The 17,209-nt window shown below is 52.7% G+C and overlaps 1 protein-coding gene across 4 annotated transcripts in view; it reads left to right on the plus strand.

Annotated features, from left to right (window-relative positions):
* Positions 1-17,209, plus strand: part of SYNE3 (spectrin repeat containing nuclear envelope family member 3) — a 91,256-nt gene that overhangs the window by 60,124 nt on the left and 13,923 nt on the right. For all 4 annotated transcript variants that reach the window (XM_067726600.1, XM_067726607.1, XM_067726614.1 and 1 more), the window contains 9 exons: positions 2,484-2,620; positions 4,145-4,319; positions 7,729-7,911; positions 8,853-8,996; positions 9,867-10,001; positions 13,313-13,474; positions 13,602-13,774; positions 14,221-14,350; positions 15,874-16,035. In XM_067726600.1, the coding sequence (XP_067582701.1) occupies positions 2,484-2,620; positions 4,145-4,319; positions 7,729-7,911; positions 8,853-8,996; positions 9,867-10,001; positions 13,313-13,474; positions 13,602-13,774; positions 14,221-14,350; positions 15,874-16,035 (1,401 nt within the window). The remainder of the gene's footprint in view (positions 1-2,483; positions 2,621-4,144; positions 4,320-7,728; positions 7,912-8,852; positions 8,997-9,866; positions 10,002-13,312; positions 13,475-13,601; positions 13,775-14,220; positions 14,351-15,873; positions 16,036-17,209) is intronic.

Here is a 17,209-nt window from a genome sequence, read left to right on the forward strand (position 1 = left end):
GGATTTTTGATAATCTCAGTGCCCCGAGCACAGTAGACAAATTGGTTGTTTGTACCTGTTTTCTGGATGAGGAAACTGAGGCCTGGAGAGATTTCCCCCCGCCCCCACGACATCCCCAGCCTCACATGATGAGTTGGTGGGTAAATAAGAGGTGGACCGGCTCCAAGTTTGCCATTCTCTTGCCTGATGGTAGGATGTGGTGAGCACTTTCCGAGCACAGAGCAGGGAGTGTGAGGTCAGAGGCAAGGCTCTCAGTGTAGAGAAGATGAGGAACAAACATAACCAGGGCTCTTAGGAGGCCCAGCAGATGATGCCCATCCTGGGGAGGGTGGGGGCACTCCAACCCAGACACGGTGTCCATTCGGAGCCCCCTCCCACTTCCCCACCCATGTGCCCACTCACGAGAGGTTTGACGTGAGGACAGAGAGATTTTTCAAATAAGGATTAACACCCTTCTGCAGTCCTTTATTTACTATATTAACTCAAAGGGCTAGCTTGTCAATTCCATTAGGGGAAAGATCTAAAAGGAAAGCCCCCAGGCCCTACCTCCACTCCAGATTGTTCTGTTTCTTCCCCTCTTCTTTCTAACGTTTGCTCACATGCAGAAATATTTGTGTGTAGGTAGAAACGAAGCATCCGTGCTCTTTAACATCACTCAGCCTTGTAGGAGACCAGGTTCACTGCAGTGATCAACTTTCTACAAAGGGAGTTGTTTCCCTTGTAGGATTGTCTGCCTTGGCACAGGGTAGGGGTGGTGTGGTGCGGTGGTGAGCGGCGGGGACTTTCGGATCAGACTGCCCGGGTTCGAGTCTTGGTTCCTCTCCTTGCCGACTGGCTGGCTTTGGAAGAATTACTTTTTTTTTTGGCCACACCGCTCAGCTTGCAGGATCCTAGTTCCCCCAGCCACGGATTGAACCCCGGCCCTCGTTGGTGAAAGCGCAGAGTCCTAACCACTGGCCCGCCAGGGAATTCCCGGGGAGAAGTCGTTTAATCTCAGTTAAATGTGACATGGACGTGATGATAATAAGACCTGCCTTCCGCATTCCTTATGAACCTGTGAAAACAAAAGTGCTTAGAACAGCACCTGCCAATAGCATCGGGACTCAGGGAACATATGGCTCTTAGCAGGAGTTCTAGGTGAGGGCCAAGGTCAAAGCAAGCAAACTGGCAGGGATGGAGTTTGGGGAGGGTAAGGCCTGGAAAGCCCTGCCAACACCCCCGTGTCCCGACAGCCCACCTGGCCATGCCCGGCTATGTTTCAGGAAGCCTTTCCCGAGGCAGGAGGCAGACCACATCCCTACAGGTGCTGCCTGTCCCACCCGGTTCAAGTGTCAATTATGACCAAGATATGACTAACCGGAAATCAGTGAAGGGGAATTTCAGAACTTGTTCGAAGATCTCTGTTCTTAAACTAGCGTTTATGTAGTGAGAGATGCTCCCGCCCTGTACTCAGTGCCTTGTCAAGCGGGGGTGGCCCCGTTTTACCCCCGAGGGACCAGGACCGATCCAAGGCTGCGCAGCTGGGAAGGGCTGGAGGTGCGTTTCCAGGCCAGCCTGTGTCCTGCCAGAGCCCGTGTGCTTTCCACTCCCCCACCCTGCCTCCTACTGAGCATGGGACCAGCCAGAGTCAAGGTCAGGATCAAACTCCACATTTCCCAGGACAGCAGGAAGAGGCCGCATCCGAAGTGCCTGAACGTGGCTGAGTGGAGTGGTCGGGCTGCTGGGTGGAAATATCCTCTTGCCGACAATAAGTGGATTCACAGAGCATCTTCAGGTCATTGTTTCCTTCAGTGCTGAAGGGGCAGGTTAAGGGCCAGAGGGCCCGGCTCCAATGTCAGGTCCACCGTTGCCCAGCTCTGCAACTGTCAGAAAACTCTTGGCCAGAGTTTCCTTGTGTATAAAACGGGGACACAGAGAATTACTGTCTAGGACCATGGTGAGGCTTCAATGAATGGGACCACAGGGCACTCAGCACGTCATCACTGTTCCCTAAGTATTAGTTATGTGTGTGATTAGGTGCTAGTCGATGGCAAGGCTGTGAGGTAGGTGATGATAAAGAGAAAAACCTGCTCATCAAGAGCAAACAAGGGGATTCCCTGGTAGCGCAGTGGTTGAGAGTCCGCCTGCCAATGCAGGGGACACGGGTTCGTGCGCCGGTCCGGGAAGATCCCACATGCCACGGAGCGGCTGGGCCCGTGAGCCATGGCCGCTGAGCCTGCATGTCCGGAGCCTGTACTCCGCAACGGGAGAGGCCACAACAGTGAGAGGCCCGCGTACCGCAAAGAAAAAAAAAGAGCAAATGTGTTTGGGGTCACGGAGCGGGAGAGCAGGGGCTGAGCTCTCGGGGCCCCTGTCCCTCCCCTGGGGGACCGTTTTCCCCCAGGCTGGCCCACTTCCACAGGATATGCTCACCCCGGTGCGCAGACACCGCCATCCCATCTCGGAAGCTCACCTGTCCCGTCGGGTGTTGTCTGTTGCTGCAGGCCACGCGGGCGGCGCTGGCCGCAGAGGAGCCTCGGGTGGACCGTCTGCAGGCCCGGCTGAAGGAGCTCATCGTGTTCCCCGAGGACCCGCAGCCCCTCGCGGGCAGCGTGGTCTCTGCCATCCAGGAGCACCAGAGGTACCGGGCGGGCCGCGGGTGGTCCTGGGCCTCATGCTCAGGGCCTCTGCCCATCTGACGCCAGCTGCAGAGGGGGCTTTGCTCAGGGCCTCTGCCCATCTGACGCCAGCTGCAGAGGGGGCTTTGCTCAGGGCCTCTGCCCATCTGACGCCAGCTGCAGAGGTGCTTGCATCTCTTGCTGCCTGATAACAAATAGTTCTTGTTCTTATCAACGACTGGCCATTATAGGGTCTCACTGGGCTCAGGTACTGACCCCTTTTCGAAGTATTTTCCATTCTGCTCCCAGAAAGAGGCCTGAACTTTGCTTTTCTCTGTGCTATGTGGCCTCTTCACTTATTTCCATCAAGTCTCCTTATGCAGCTTCGCACGGGGGATGGGTCCCCTATGTAATGGCCGAAGGGGAGGGCTTTTCACTAGGCCAGCATCGTGCCCCACTTGCTGACGGCCGTGCTGATGTAAGCGCTGGACCTGACTTCAGACCAGCCGCTACCTCCGTGTCCGCCCATGGGTTCGGGCGCGGCTAGGTCCAGCTTCTTAGCCCAGCAAAGACCAGCAGTTCAAACATCCACCCTGTGTGGAGCTGGGCACAGTGTAAATTCAGAATCGGTACCTGTTTTTACTGCGTGAGGCTCAGAGGTGTTTGGAACACAGCCCAGCTGTCCCCGCCCCTGTAGCACTTCTCATCCTCCTGCCTCTGATGCAGGGGTTTTCCTCGAGAAGGAACTCAGGGACCTCCTGCCTTGCCAGGTGACTCTCGCCCCACGGTGTGCACAGGCCCTACATGTGTACGCGCAGAACAAGGGTCTGGATCCTGCACAAGATGCTGAGGTGGTGGTGAGACTGAACCTCCTGTGCATAAAGCGGCCGTGGGAGAGGGTGGCCGAGGTCTCCCTCCCCTTCGTTGCTCTCGTGGAGGGGGCAGGTGCTGGTTATCTATGACTGGGTGCTAGACATTATATCTGTACATATATATATACGTATTTTTTTGGAAATGTAGTTGATTTACAACGTTTTGTTCGTTTCAGGTGTATAGCAAAGTGATGCGGTTATACATATATATCGTTTCTTTTTCAGATTCTTTTCCATTATAGATTATTACAAGTTATGGAATATAGTTCCCTGTGCTATGCAATGGACAGTATATTGGAAAAATTATTTGTAGAAATTATTTGGGCCTCAAGTAATGGCATCCTACTCAAGAAAGTATTTTGTTTTGCTTCCGCGAGGTGCCTGGGGGCAGGCGGTACCAGCCTGGGGGCTCAATAATTCCTCTTCCAGGCTTGACTCTTTCCCTGGTCCAGAAGCTGGGATGCAAGTCTATTCGAGGACTGGCTTACCTCCGGTGCCCTTTTGTCTGGACAGCGTAGGCCTCAGGGTCCCGTGGACAGCCCAGTAGTCCGTAGAAGAGGAGAGTGCCCGCCCTGGAAGCAGCACAAGCCGGGCGCTCTGGGTTCTGGGCAGCGGCCTTGCTCCTATACTGACCCGCTCTCTCCTCTCTCGGTTCCCCCTCTACGGTGCTCACAGCATGAAAGCCAAGAGCAGCAGGCTACGTAATGCCGCGGGCGTGGACCTGTGGCGGCATTTCCAGCGGCCCCTGCAGGAGCTGCAGCTGTGGAGGGCTCTGGCCCAGAGGATCGTGGACGTCACCGCCAGCCTGCCGGACCCGCCCTCCATCCACACCTTCCTGCCGCAGATTGAGGTCCGCATGGCTCTGTCGGGAGGGCTGATGGGTGCAGCTGGGGGAGGCCACCAGCCAAGCATAGCATTTCAGGCGCCCCCGCAGGGACAGGCATGTCTCTGGGTCCTCCAGATGTCTGGGTGGAGCCCACTGTACCCTGTCTGGTGAGTTCTAAGTGCACAGGAAATGTCAACACTTGTAGTTATCAGCGACAAAAGTCACCGTCAGTTCTTGGGAAGGAGGTGAAGCCTGGTGCCTGGTGTGGCTCCAGGACTGCACGGATCTGCGCTCAGCCCTTCTCTTTAGGACCCTGCTGCAGGCAGGCCTCAGGTGGAAGCCTGAGCAGTGCTGAGAAACAGGGTGTCAGACCATTACCTTTATTGTGTGTCAGTTGGGCTGCATGTGACAAGTGACAGGAAACCTGATCAGTGGTGGCTTAAAACACAGAGACGGGACTTCCCTGGTGGCACAGCGGTTAAGAATCCGCCTGCCAATGCAGGGGACACAGGTTCGAGCCCCGCTCCGGGAAGATCCCACATGCCACAGAGCAACTAAGCCCGTGCGCCACAACTACTGAGCCTGCGCTCTAGAGCCCGCGAACCACAACTACTGAGCCCACGCGCCTAGAGCCCGTGCTCTGCAACAAGAGAGGCCACCGCAATAAGAAACCCGTGCACTGCAACGAAGAGTAGCCCCCGCTCACCTCAACTAGAGAAAGCCCGCGAGCAGCAACGAAGACCCAACGCGGCCAAAAAAATTAAATAATTAAACAAACAAACAAACACGGAGACTTTCAGGTCGTCCCAGAGCTGGCTTGATAGCTCAGCAGTATCTTCCAGGACCCAAGCTCTTTCCAGTTCTAAACCACGTCTGCCTTCATGGCCCCAAGGTGGGTGCCACCACTGCAAGTGTGCATCCTCACTGTGTATTTGAGCTCATGCTGTATGGTTGTATATTCAGATACTTTCAGTTGACACATATGAACTTCTCCTCAGCGGCCTTTAAAATGGGTCAGTAAAGCCGTCACTTGAAATGGCTGCAGAATATTCCATGTCATTTTTTTTTTTAAAGTTTCTGCACTTAGATTGTTTAGGTTCTTTCCAGTTTTCATTGCCATAATTAGCACATGTTGATTATCTATGTACATGGATTTTTGTTTCCATTTCTACCATTCTCCTCATTTTACTGATGAGGGACTGGGGCCAGGGAGAAGTTAGGGAGCTTGTTCAAGGTCAGGCTGCTCAAGAGAGCAGAGCTGGGGGCAGAATGGTGGGTTCTAGACTCTTGTCTAATGTTCTTATCCATGTCTTCACTCTGGCTCCTGAAAATAGGTTTGCGAGGCATTCAGAACACTTATTATCATTTGACTGTTGAGAAAAACAAATGTCCCAGAGGGGAAGCCACTTGCTCGATGTGACACAGCCATTAAGTGACAGGGCTGGCTTTGACCCAGACCTGTCTAACTTTCCCCACTGTGTCACAACTATATTTCATCCTGTCCTTCCCACTAAGGCAGAAAGCAAACCGGGACCTCCTTGAAGCAGGAGAGAGGTCCCGTCTTTCTCGAGTATGACCCAGGACTCCCAGTGTGGGAATTTCGCGGAGCAGTGGGTTGGAACACTTGGGGCCAGGACTTTGGTTTATTCACGTTTGGACGCTGTTTGCTGGCTGGAAGTATGTCTTTCATCACTCCCACCGGCCCACCTGGGCAGGATGGATTTCACAGGCCAGGGCTCGAGCTGCCAGCTCTCTCTTGTCTTGACTCAGCTCCTGCATCTAGCCTCAGAGCAGCCTGTGCATCTGCAAAGCTCCAGCCAAAACCTGGGCGTGGCTGGTGTATTCGTTCCCTGGGGCTGCTGCAAGAAAGCACCCAAAACTGGTGACTTCAAACAACAGAAGTTCATTCTCTCAAAGTTCTGGAAGCTGGAAGTCCAAAGTCAAGGTGTCAGGAGGGCCTTGCTCTTCCCAGTGGCTCTAGGGGAGAATCCTCCTTTACCTCTTCTAGCTTCTGGTATTTGCTGGCAGTCGCTGGTGTTCACTGGCTTGTAGGTCCGTCACTCTGATCTCCGTGTCTGTCGTCACGTGGCCATCTTCTCCCCATGAGTCTTCTTTTTTTTTTTTCCCACCATATCTTTTTTGAAGGACACAATTCAACACGTAACAGTTGGTTAAATAATAATGGCTGAGAAGATCTGTCTTTTATGGTGTGTTCACTCTGGGTCCTGCAGTATGTTAAATGCTTCCTAGGCATTTAAGCCTCACGGCAGCCCCGTGAGCTAGGGTACGACTACCCCTAATTTACCGATGAGGAAACCGAGGCTTGGAATTGCCCAAGTTCTCCCAGTTAGTATGGAATCCAAACTCATGATTGCAACTCCCCAGCCTGAATTCTTAACCCTCATGATATTGTGTCTGAGTCTGGTGAAAAGGGGGTGAAGGTGACTCCCTACAGCTAGAAGCTTGACCTCTGTGTAGCTAATTGCAAACCACACACCTGGGCTGGGGTCTTAGTTCTCCCTCTCCCAGCCCCGTGCCCAGCTCAGCATCTCTGTAACATCATCAGATATCAAATGGAAGGACTCTGGCCAGCTGAAGACCAAACCCCTGGCCTCCAGGGCCCCTGTGCCCTCAGTTAGAGAAGCAAGAGGTATTTGTCCCCAACAGCTGTTGATCAGCAGGAGCCTGAAGCGAGGAACAAGGCTTTGGGGGCAGGAAGAGTGCATGTAGGCTGGGAATGTGGTCAGGGGAGGCTTCCTGGAGGAGGTGGGGCCTGGGCTGTGCAGAGTTCAGGCTGCCTGCTTAGGAGCCAGCTGCCCATTACACAGGGCTGCTGAGTCCCCTTTTCCTCCCCTTCTGCCCGGTGAGCTCCCACACATCACGACTTCACTCAGGTGCCACTTCCTCTGGGAAGCCTTCCAGAATTTCCTCTAATCATGATCCCATAGGCCCTTAGCCCCTTCGAAATGTCCCATACACCAACTGGGGGATGGCCCACTGCTGTCGGTGATAGAGGATCACTGAGTAGAGGATCAGACTGGTTAGTTTGGGGTTCGGCTGCAGTTTGGACGGTCAATTTTGGGGGGCGGCTGGGAGGCAGCAGGCGGTCAGGAGCTTCTGGGGTTCAGGTGAGCACAGTCAGTGGTGGGGGATGGAGAGGGGACGGATTTCCAGAACACGTAGGAGGTAGAATTCTTGCTCAGGCTTTGGTAATAAGATGGATGTGGAGGTGAGAGAGGAATCAGATTGACCCTGACATTCAGGGCCTCCTACCGCCCTCCTGCCAGCCCGTTTCTCCTTACGTTTGCTGCTTCCTTGGAAACCAGCACCAAGGCCCAGCCTCCTGGGCAGGCACAGCCAGAACAGGTGCGCTCCTGGCCCCCTCTCCAGCCTCATCCTGCCCCGCGGCTCACGGAGGCCCTGTCTCCCCTAGGCGGCCCTGGCGGAAAGCTCCCGCCTGAAGGAGGAGCTGACGATGCTGCAGCTGAAGAAAGACCTGCTGGGCGGCATCTTTGGCCAGGAGAGAGCCACGGCCCTGCTGGAGCAGGTGGCAACTTCCGTGAGGGACAGAGACTTACTGCACAACCGGCTTCTGCAGAGAAAGAGCAAACTGCAGGTGAGCCCCACTGGCGGCCCTCAGCCGTCGACCCAGCCCTCCAGGAAGGGCAGCCCTACATCCTGACCCCAGCTCTGCCACTGGCCACCACGTGGCCCTGGACATATCGCTTTGTCCCCCACGACCTCAGGCCCCTCATCTATCATCTGGGTAGGATTATGGCGCGATCCTTCTCACCTGTCGGCCTCCCACCTCTGCCCCCAAATTCCCTTCTTCACTGATCAAGTCGAACCGTTTTCTGCAAAGAGCTGGGGACTGTCAGATAAGAAAATGCAGAGAAAAACACTTGTAAACTTTAAACCACTGGAGAGCTGGGAGCTAGTATTATTAGGGACACTTTTAAACGGCCACACGAAATCACAGACATAACATGGGATGTTGTGACCAGTTTCTTTTAGGTAACAAATGTTTGCTGAGCGTCTAATAATGATGATGATGAAAGAGATGGTCTCTGGGGCACTGACCAGGGGCCTGGCACCTGCTAAGAGCATTACATCCCTGGTCTGATCTAATCCACGGAGCAAACATTTAGCAAACATTTGAGGGTTCGCAGGGCAAGTGGTCTCTGTTGCAGCTTCTCAACTCTGCCGCTGTAGCATGAAAGCAGCTGTAAATGAATGGGTGTGGCTGTGTTCCAATAAAACTTTATTTACAAACACAGGCCCCTGCTGGGACTTGGGGTGTGTGGTAGGAGATGTAGTTTGCCAGCCCCTGTTCTAGAGGCAGAACAACTGTTAGGTGAGGACACTACGGTCCTCAAGGAGGGGAGTCAAACACCTCAAGGGCTCCAGGAAGGCTTCCTGGAGGGGGTGGCGCCTGAGTGAGTACGAGCCAGCCAGGAGAAGGCTGGAGATAGAGCAGCTAGTCTGTGAGTGTCAGGTTGTACCACTGGGAGCCTGAGAAGAAAGCTGATTTGTGTGCTGCCTGTTCTGTCTCCGCAGAGCTCACTCGCTCAACACAAAGATTTCGGAGATGCTTTTGATCCCCTGCAGAGAAGGCTCTCAGACCTCCAAATCAGGGTCCGTGCTGAGAATGGGCTTCAGCGGGACCTTCCTGGGAAACAGGCCCAGCTTTCGAGGTTGCAGGTAAGAGGTCTGTCGGGCCTGAGTCACCTCTACTCAGATACTCAGCTGTGCCTAGAAGCAGCCCCCTGCAGTAACAGTAACCAGCAAAGCAGCGGCCAGCCCGATATTTAGACCCTCCCTTGAGAACTGACCTTTCGTCTCAGATGAATCTCTGCTGATACACCTGATGGTTCCTGGCCTCAGCAAGGCCTTTAGCACCTCCAAATGGCTGATTCTTGAGCCTAACAAAATGATAGGCTGTCCTTTTGCTTACTCCATGGTTCCAAAGTCTAACGTGAATATTTACTTTTAAAGTTGCTTCACTAAGTGTTCCTAATGAGTCCAGAGGCCTTCAGTTAAATAAATGATTTGGGGATTAAGAATAAATGTTTGAGAACACACTGGACTGTACGTAGGCTGATCATGAATAATTGTTGGCCACGTGAGGAGCTTGCCGGTTTTTAAAATGCACGTGAAACAACAATTATCTTTTTAAAACCCAGGCACAGCTCATACATAACTGGGAATGTTCTTTGGAAGGTATTAAAAATGATGCATTTGGGGCTTTAAAACTAAAGCTGAGATGTGATTTTTCATATTAAGAAGTGGTCATCAAGTCTGAGTCCAGACGTGAGTTTGTCCCCCAGAGATGCCTTCTGGTCTTTAGCAGTTTATTTTCATGGTGTCTCAGAATGTTTTCATCTCATTTTTAAAATTCTCACCAGTCCTGAGAATGGGCCCATCAGACAGCCATATGGTGCAGCGGATGGAGAGGGGGAGTCCCACGGTCCCGGGACCCTCCCAGTCTCTCCCACTCGGAGCCCCCGCCCTGATCAGCTTCCACAAGGAGAAGCGGAAAGCACGCTCCACTCATTCCTTCCTCTCCTGCAGGGGCTACAGGAGGAGGGGCTGGACCTGGGGGTTCAGATGGAGGCCATGAGGCCTCTCGTCCAGGGGAACTCCCACCACCAGCACAGAATGGACCAGCTCTCCTCTGACCACCAGACCCTGCACAAGTCTCTGGAGGTAAGGGGCCAGCAGAGGGTCTGTGCTGTGACAGAGACATCTGACACTCCTGGGGACTTTCTCCCTCTTTTCTTCCTTTGTTCCTTCCAACCCTTCTTTTTCTTTCTCCCTTCCTTTCTTCCCTTCCTCATTCATTCAGGAGCACCTCAATTACTGAGCACCTCCTGTATGCCAGGCAGTGTTCTGGGCTCTAAGGATTGAGGCAGCACGAGCAGGACAGCCAAGGCCCCTGCTCTCCTGGGTTTAAGTTCTGGTGGGTAGATGAACAACGGAGTCAGCAGCAAGTTAAGCATACCATTCCACATGTGCCAGGAAGCCAAAGCACGGACCAGGCTGCACACACGCAGCAGTCCCCGTCACGTTTGTGGCGGTAACGCCAGGTTGAAAGGTGGGTCCTGGTGGCCGTAAGCCCCGTATGCAGTGCCCTCTAGTGGCCACCTGGATCTTGCTGGGGTCCACGCAGGATCGATGCCCCTTTGGTGGTGGGACGGCCAGTAGGTGTGGGTAGTGGGATGGCTCCTTCAAAACTGACCTGAGGACAAGTTGAAATGCAGGCTCCAGCCCCACCCTGACACCGATTTAAATGGCATCCTGGGTCTGCGTTTGTAACAAGTGCCCCCGGCGTGCAAAGCCAGCTGTCAGGCAGCCACAGCTCAAGAACGCTAGTCTAAGGCAGGGTTCTCCACCCTTCCGGACCCTGCGTGCCCTATGTTAATAACAAATATTCCTGACATCTTCTTTGCAACCCTGAATCACAGAGTTACCTGCACAATTTTAAAATTTAATATAACGCTTTTTCTATTATGAAAAAGAGAAATAAAAGGAGAGTAATTATAATAAAATAATGCCTTATAATAACCTATAATGGAAAAGAATCTGAAAAAGAATATATATATATATATACACATATATATGTACATATAACTGAATCACTTTGCTGTACACCTGAAACGTTGTATATCAACTATACTTCAATTTATAAAATAGATAAAATTTATTTTTAAATAAACCACTGGTGGCGCAGTGGTTAAGAATCCACCTGCCAATGCAGGGGAAACGGATTTGAGCCCTGGTCCGGGAAGATCCCACATGCCGCGGAGCAACTAAGCCCCTGCACCACAACTACTGAGCCTGCGCTCTAGAGCCCGCGAGCCACAACTACTGAGCCCACGTGCTGCAACCACTGAAGCCCATGCGCCTAGAGCCCGTGCTCCACGATAAGAGAAGCCACCGCAGTGAGAAGCCCGCGCACCGCAACAAAGAGTAGCCCCCGCTCGCTGCAACTAGAGAAAGCCTGCATGCAGCAACGAAGACCCAACGCAGCCAAAAATAAATAAATACATTAAAAGAGAAAAAAAAGCCTGTGTCATAAAATAACCTTTTAGAAAAATAAAATAAAATAAAATAATGCCTTTTGATGAAGTAGGTACTCCAAGAAGGCTACACCAAAGACATCGGAGGTGGTCAGACCGCACTCGCTCTACGCAACAGCTACAAATGCCTCTAGTGATGAGAGTGCTGGAGTAAGACTCTAAGCTCGGGTCACGATAAACAGCTTTTTCATCTCTGTGGACATCAGTAGGACATGAGAAGACCTTGCGAGGTGTGGGTTAGCTCTGCATTGTTGGTCTTAATCGAGGCATAAGGTCTGGATGAATGCATTTAATTCCATTTAATAAATTAAAAGCGTGTGGTCTCAAGGTTGGGGCCGGGAAAGTAGAGAAATAGGTAGGAATCACTGTGCTTGCTCTTCAGGGGCCCGCAGAGCCCACAGAAGCAGCAGACATCAGCTTTCACGCCTACATCCAAACGATGAGCTAATGGATTGTTATAATAATTAGAAGAAGTATTAGCTGAGCATCGCAAGGCTTGCAAAGTGGTGATATTCCATTTCTCTCATACTTCTTTATTGTTTAAATGCTTCTTCAAAGAAGTATTGCCCTTCTTTTATTATTTTGGTGCTCGGTGCTTTTTAAGTCTAGTAAGATCTAGTAAGTCCTTCCCCCGTAGCCCAGGAGATCTTCCTGTCCCCCTGGGGGGCACATACCCCATTGCGTAAGGCATTGCGTCTGATGTTGGTGCACAGGGGACAGGAGGAGACTGTAGTAGTGACAGTGCAGGGAAGTCCCCAGCTTCTAGTGGCAGCCAGTGGTGTCAGCCAGTGTCTGGAATGCAGGAAGGCAGGCCCTACGGTGGCCCAGCAAAGAATCACAAGGACCTAAACTGAGAATCACAGCAAGAGAGGGGACCACAGACCCTGGGGTCTGACTGGCCTGTGGTGGGCTGAGAGGGAGGGGCTTCGAGGGTCTCAGGCTGCGTGACCAGGAGGACAGAGAATGGTTACTCTGCTGGATACAGCACCCACCTTTTGTGGAGACAGAGATGAACAAGGTCCCAGAGAGCTGAGCCATGATTGACTCACGGGAGGGGAAACAAAGCAAGACCATTTGAAAGACTTTTTATCAAAGTAAATCATATACAGAAAAGTGAACATCTAATTATGCAGCTTAAGGCATTTGTAAAAACAAAAAAAATCTGTGTTACCAGCACCCAGATCACAGCACAGAACAATACCTGTCCTCGTGCCCCCTCCAGTTGCTGCCTGACACCTGCAAGTAACCCTGACCTTCGACTTGGCACGGCATTGATTGGGTTTGCCTGATTTTATACGTTACTTCAAATGAAGACAGCGTATTTCATTTTGTTTCTGGCTTCTAGGTCTCCACACGATGGCTGTAAATCCATCCATAACGTTACACTAGATTGTTGTGTAGATTGTTCATTCCGGCTGCGGCGGAGGTGACCTATTCCCTCCTGTGAATGTACCTCAATGCAGTTATCCATCTACCATTGACAGGCACTTGGGTAGTTTCCAGTCTGGGGCTCTCACCAGTAACAGCACACACGTGCCTTTTGGTGAAGATACGTTCACATCTGATGGGTTACACGCAGGAATGAAACGGTTGGGTCATAGGGGTGCCTGTGTTGGGTTTCAGTAGATACAGACCTACGGTCTTCCCAAGTGGTTGTACCAGTTTACGCCCAAACCCGTGACGGACGTGAGCTCCCATCGCCCGCACCCTCACCCAGACCTGGTACTTTCCATAAAAGTAGGACAGGCTTATAAGCACTTTAAACCAGAGTTGGTCTTTCTGGGGTAAATTCCTTGCGCTGTGCAGAAGAGAAGACCAACCGCTCATGTTCTTGGCTGGATGGGGAGCCCTGGGGGCCATCCTCCCCTGGGGCTCCGGCAGGGCTGAGGGTCCTGCAGGGTGAGGTCTCAGCCTGGGTCCCCCGGGGCTGTGCTGCAGGACCTTGTGGACACGTGCCGGCAGAGCGTGCGGGAACATTGCACCTTCAGCCACGAGGTTTTGGAGCTGCGACAGTGGATCTCCATGCTCACGCAGAAGCTGGAGGCCCACCGCGTGGACACGGGCCCATGGGATGCCCAGTCCCGAGAGGTCGATGTCGAGGTAAGAGGCCTCTCCCCACAGAGAGATTCTGTCCCCTGCATCCCAAAAAAGCAGGTTTGGGGAGCAGAGACCCTCCCCCCTCCCCATTACCTTACTCTGTGTGTATGTGTGTGTGTGTGTCCTTCAGAAGCTGCTGGACGAATTCCCCGCGAAGGAGGCCCAGCTGCCCCTGATTGAAGCACGCGGCCGGCTGGTGATGGAGAAGTCTTCTCCGGAGGGGGCTGCTGTGGTCCAGAAGGAGCTTCAGGAGTTGGTGGAGTCTTGGGGGGCCCTGAGGCTGCTGAGGGGAAGCCTGCTGAGGTGAGAGGGCTCCCGACTCTGCGCCTGGTCTTGGACAGCCCCCTTCCCAGCCAGGGAGAGCTCAGCCGCCCTCCTAGAACAGAAGGCTGGGGTCTGGGTGCCAGGCATGGCCCAGCTGCCTCCAGGCATCTCCAGGCAATTCTAAGTAGAGGCACTAAGAGCGAGGAAACGCCTCAGCTCGGGAATTAGCCTCCAGCCCCTCCTGGCTTGGGCCTCACCTGCATCGATGGGTATATGCACCTTGATGACAGTAACGTGAGTCTCTAGCAGGAAACTGGAGATGCAGGTGGCCTGGGGAGGTTCTGACAAACCCGAAGGACAGGCGTGGGCTTGGGAAGACCAGAAGTCGGCCCCCACTGCCTGGTGCCCTGATTCTGTTCCTTCTCCTGTGACCCGGGGAGTCCCCATCCCATCACCACGTTGACTGGGCTGGTTTGTCTTCTCAGCCTCATCAGAAACCGGCAGCTGCAGAGGATGGAAGTGGATTCGGGGAAGAAACTGATTTTCACCAACAACATCCCAAAGACTGGGTTTCTCATCACCCCCATGGATCTTATTTTCCGACACCACCGTCAGGTGAGTCCGTCTAGTGGGGCTTCCGGGGAGGGACCAGATCCCGAGTCAATTGATGGTGGGAAGCTGTCTCCAGCAAAGTCCCTTCCCTGCCTGGGGCCACATGCTCCACTCAGGACTGGACCATGTCCCATCTCAGGTGAGCCTGTCCGGTAGTGGCACAAGAGCTCCCTGTGCCACTGGACAGAGGAACTCTGAGACCCCAGACCCAGGGGTCCCCACTAGGGAAGGTCCCAGGCATCCCTCGGGCAGACAGGCCCTCACCCTCAGAAACCCCGGCTACTGCCTTTGCAGGGAGGAGTGTCGGGGTTGGAAGCTTCCTGCTGACCCCAGATGCAAACGGAAAGCACACAAGATGGGTATTTTTTGTGCCCTAAACTGTATTTTGTCAAAAGAACTAACCTACCTACATAGTATCATCCGTCCCTTCCCTTGAGTGGCTTTAAAAAACGAAACCACATTGGAAAGAAACCCATTCCTTTTTCTTCAAAGACAACACGTCCATTCAGTTGTTTTCCCATTCGTTCTTTCATTTCCCCATCCAGAAAGCACTTCTGATTGTTACTATGTTCTGAGGACTGTGCTTGGAGCTGGGACACAGCTGTCAATAAAACAGAGACACTTCCAACCCTCAGAGAACGTAGAATCCAGCACAGAGCTTTTCAGATTGTCATGTGCCGCCAGATCGTGTTAAAAGGCAGATTCTGATTCAGCAGGTCTGGGCTGGGGCCCGTCACTCTGCATTTCTACAAGCTGCCAGGAGATGCTTAGGCTCCTGGGCCTCGGAGCACATTTTGAGGAGCAAGGAAATGGGAACCGCAAGGCAATAGAATAAGGGTTTACGGAACACGCGTTTCTCAGAGGCAGAGGGGCCAGGCGCTATGGCAGCCTGTTGCAGAGTGATGTGACCTGGGGTAGCGAAGCCCTCCTGGGAGAAAGGAAATGTCGGGGGATCCTCACGGCCGAGTGGGAGTCGAGGAGAGGAGTGGAGGGGGTGCATCCCACGCGGAGGAGGCCATGTGTGCAAAGACCGAGGGAGAGGGCACCGGCGCCAGGGGCCGAGAGCTCAGAGGATGGGGCAGGTGGCACGGTCTGCAGAGCCAGGCAGAGCCGGAATCTGAGGCTCTCAGGCCACATCAAGGAGTGTGAGAGGCCACTAAAGTGTATAAGTGAGGCTCAGCTGAGTGGCCTTGCATTTTAGATAGATCACTCTGGCCGCATAGCCTAGGGGGGACAAAAGTGGCAGAAGGTGACCACTGTTATAGACATTCTGGTAAGGGATGATGCTGGCTGTCTCCAGGAGACCAGGGAGGTGACGGTGAGGAATGTCCTTGGCCCCTAAACATGGCCACATTGAGTGGAGATGCATTCCTCATCCCCGCCCCCCCCCCACCCCTAGGTGTCTCTTATCACCGTTTGGGCATCCTTGGCCCCACCCCTCTGCTCAGATGGAATCCCCAGGACATGTGGCTAGTGGACTGTTTTCAAAAACGCTGATGTGTTGGTTGTGCTGTGCCTTCCCGCAGACAAATGTGCTTCAGGAGGAGAAAGACAGCTGTGAAGATTTCTCCCAGCTCCTGAGGAGCTTTGAGCACTGGTTGCAGGTGGATAATTCCAAGTTGGTTAGAATCATCGCCATGAGAACTGCCACCGCCAAGGACCTGAGGACCAGAGAAACAAAACTGCAGGTTTGTTCCCAAGGAAAGGCCCTGTTTCCGAAGGATTTGCCCCCAGAGATGTGCTTGTCGCCAGGGAGTTCTAAAAACAGGAGCACATACATAGCCCTTGAGCTGTTCTGGCTTGTGTATAAATAATAGTTTTTAAAACTTTTTTGCCTCAGGGCTTCCCTGGTAGCGCAGTAAAGAATCTGCCTGCCAATGCAGGGGACAAGGGTTCGATCCCAGGCTGCGGAGCAACTAAGCCCGTGTGCCACAACTACTGAGCCTGCGCTCTAGAGCCCACAAGCCACAACTATTGAAGCCCACGCGCCTAGAGCCCGTGATCCGCTACAAGAGAAGCCACCGCAATGAGAAACCCGCGTGCAGCAATGAAGACCCAACGCAGCCAAAAAATACATAGATAAATTTGTAAAAAAAAAAAAAAAAAAAAGAAGAAGAAAACTTTTTTGCTTCCAATATTTTAGAAGAACCATCCATTCGTTCGTCTCTTCATTCAGCCTACTGCTGTAGTCCCCAACTTGGAAAATATCACCACTAATCACAATTCTTTTATCGGTTAACTCTTGCTATGGAACAAGCCATTCCAACAGTTTGTAGCTTAAGAGAACAACTGTTTATTTAATTCATGATTCTGAAGTTTGGCAGTTCAGACTGACTGAGGTCAGCGGGCATCGCTTCTGATCTTGGCTGGGTGCCCATATTTGTAGACCAGCAGGGTGGCTGTCCTCTGGAGCTCGGTGGGCTATTCGAGATGAGCACGAGGTGCACCACTCATCTCTTATCCTCCTGCAGGGCAGCCTGGGCTTCCCAGAACAGAGGCAGGGTCTGAGAGAGCAAGTGGGGGCATGCAGGGCCTTTTCAGGCCTAGGCTAGAAACTGGCACAACATCGTTTCCCCTGCATTCTGTTGGACAAAGAAAGTCACGAGGCCTGTTCAGATTCAAGGGGAGAGAAAATAGACTCCACCTCTTGATGGGAAATGTTGCAAAGTCATATTGCAAAAGGCATGGATGTGGCAGGGGGCTGGAGGATTAATCCATCTACCACAAATCTTTCTCCTTCTCCCACATCGAATTAGTCGCCAAGCCCTGCTTGATTCCACCCCCTGGGTTTTTGTCGTTTGTTTCCTCACTACCACTGTCTTAATCTAGGCATTTATCATTTTTGATCTTGACTATGACAAT

The sequence above is a fragment of the Pseudorca crassidens genome, chromosome 1 (assembly GCF_039906515.1).
Source record: "Pseudorca crassidens isolate mPseCra1 chromosome 1, mPseCra1.hap1, whole genome shotgun sequence".
Taxonomy (NCBI): domain Eukaryota; kingdom Metazoa; phylum Chordata; class Mammalia; order Artiodactyla; family Delphinidae; genus Pseudorca; species Pseudorca crassidens.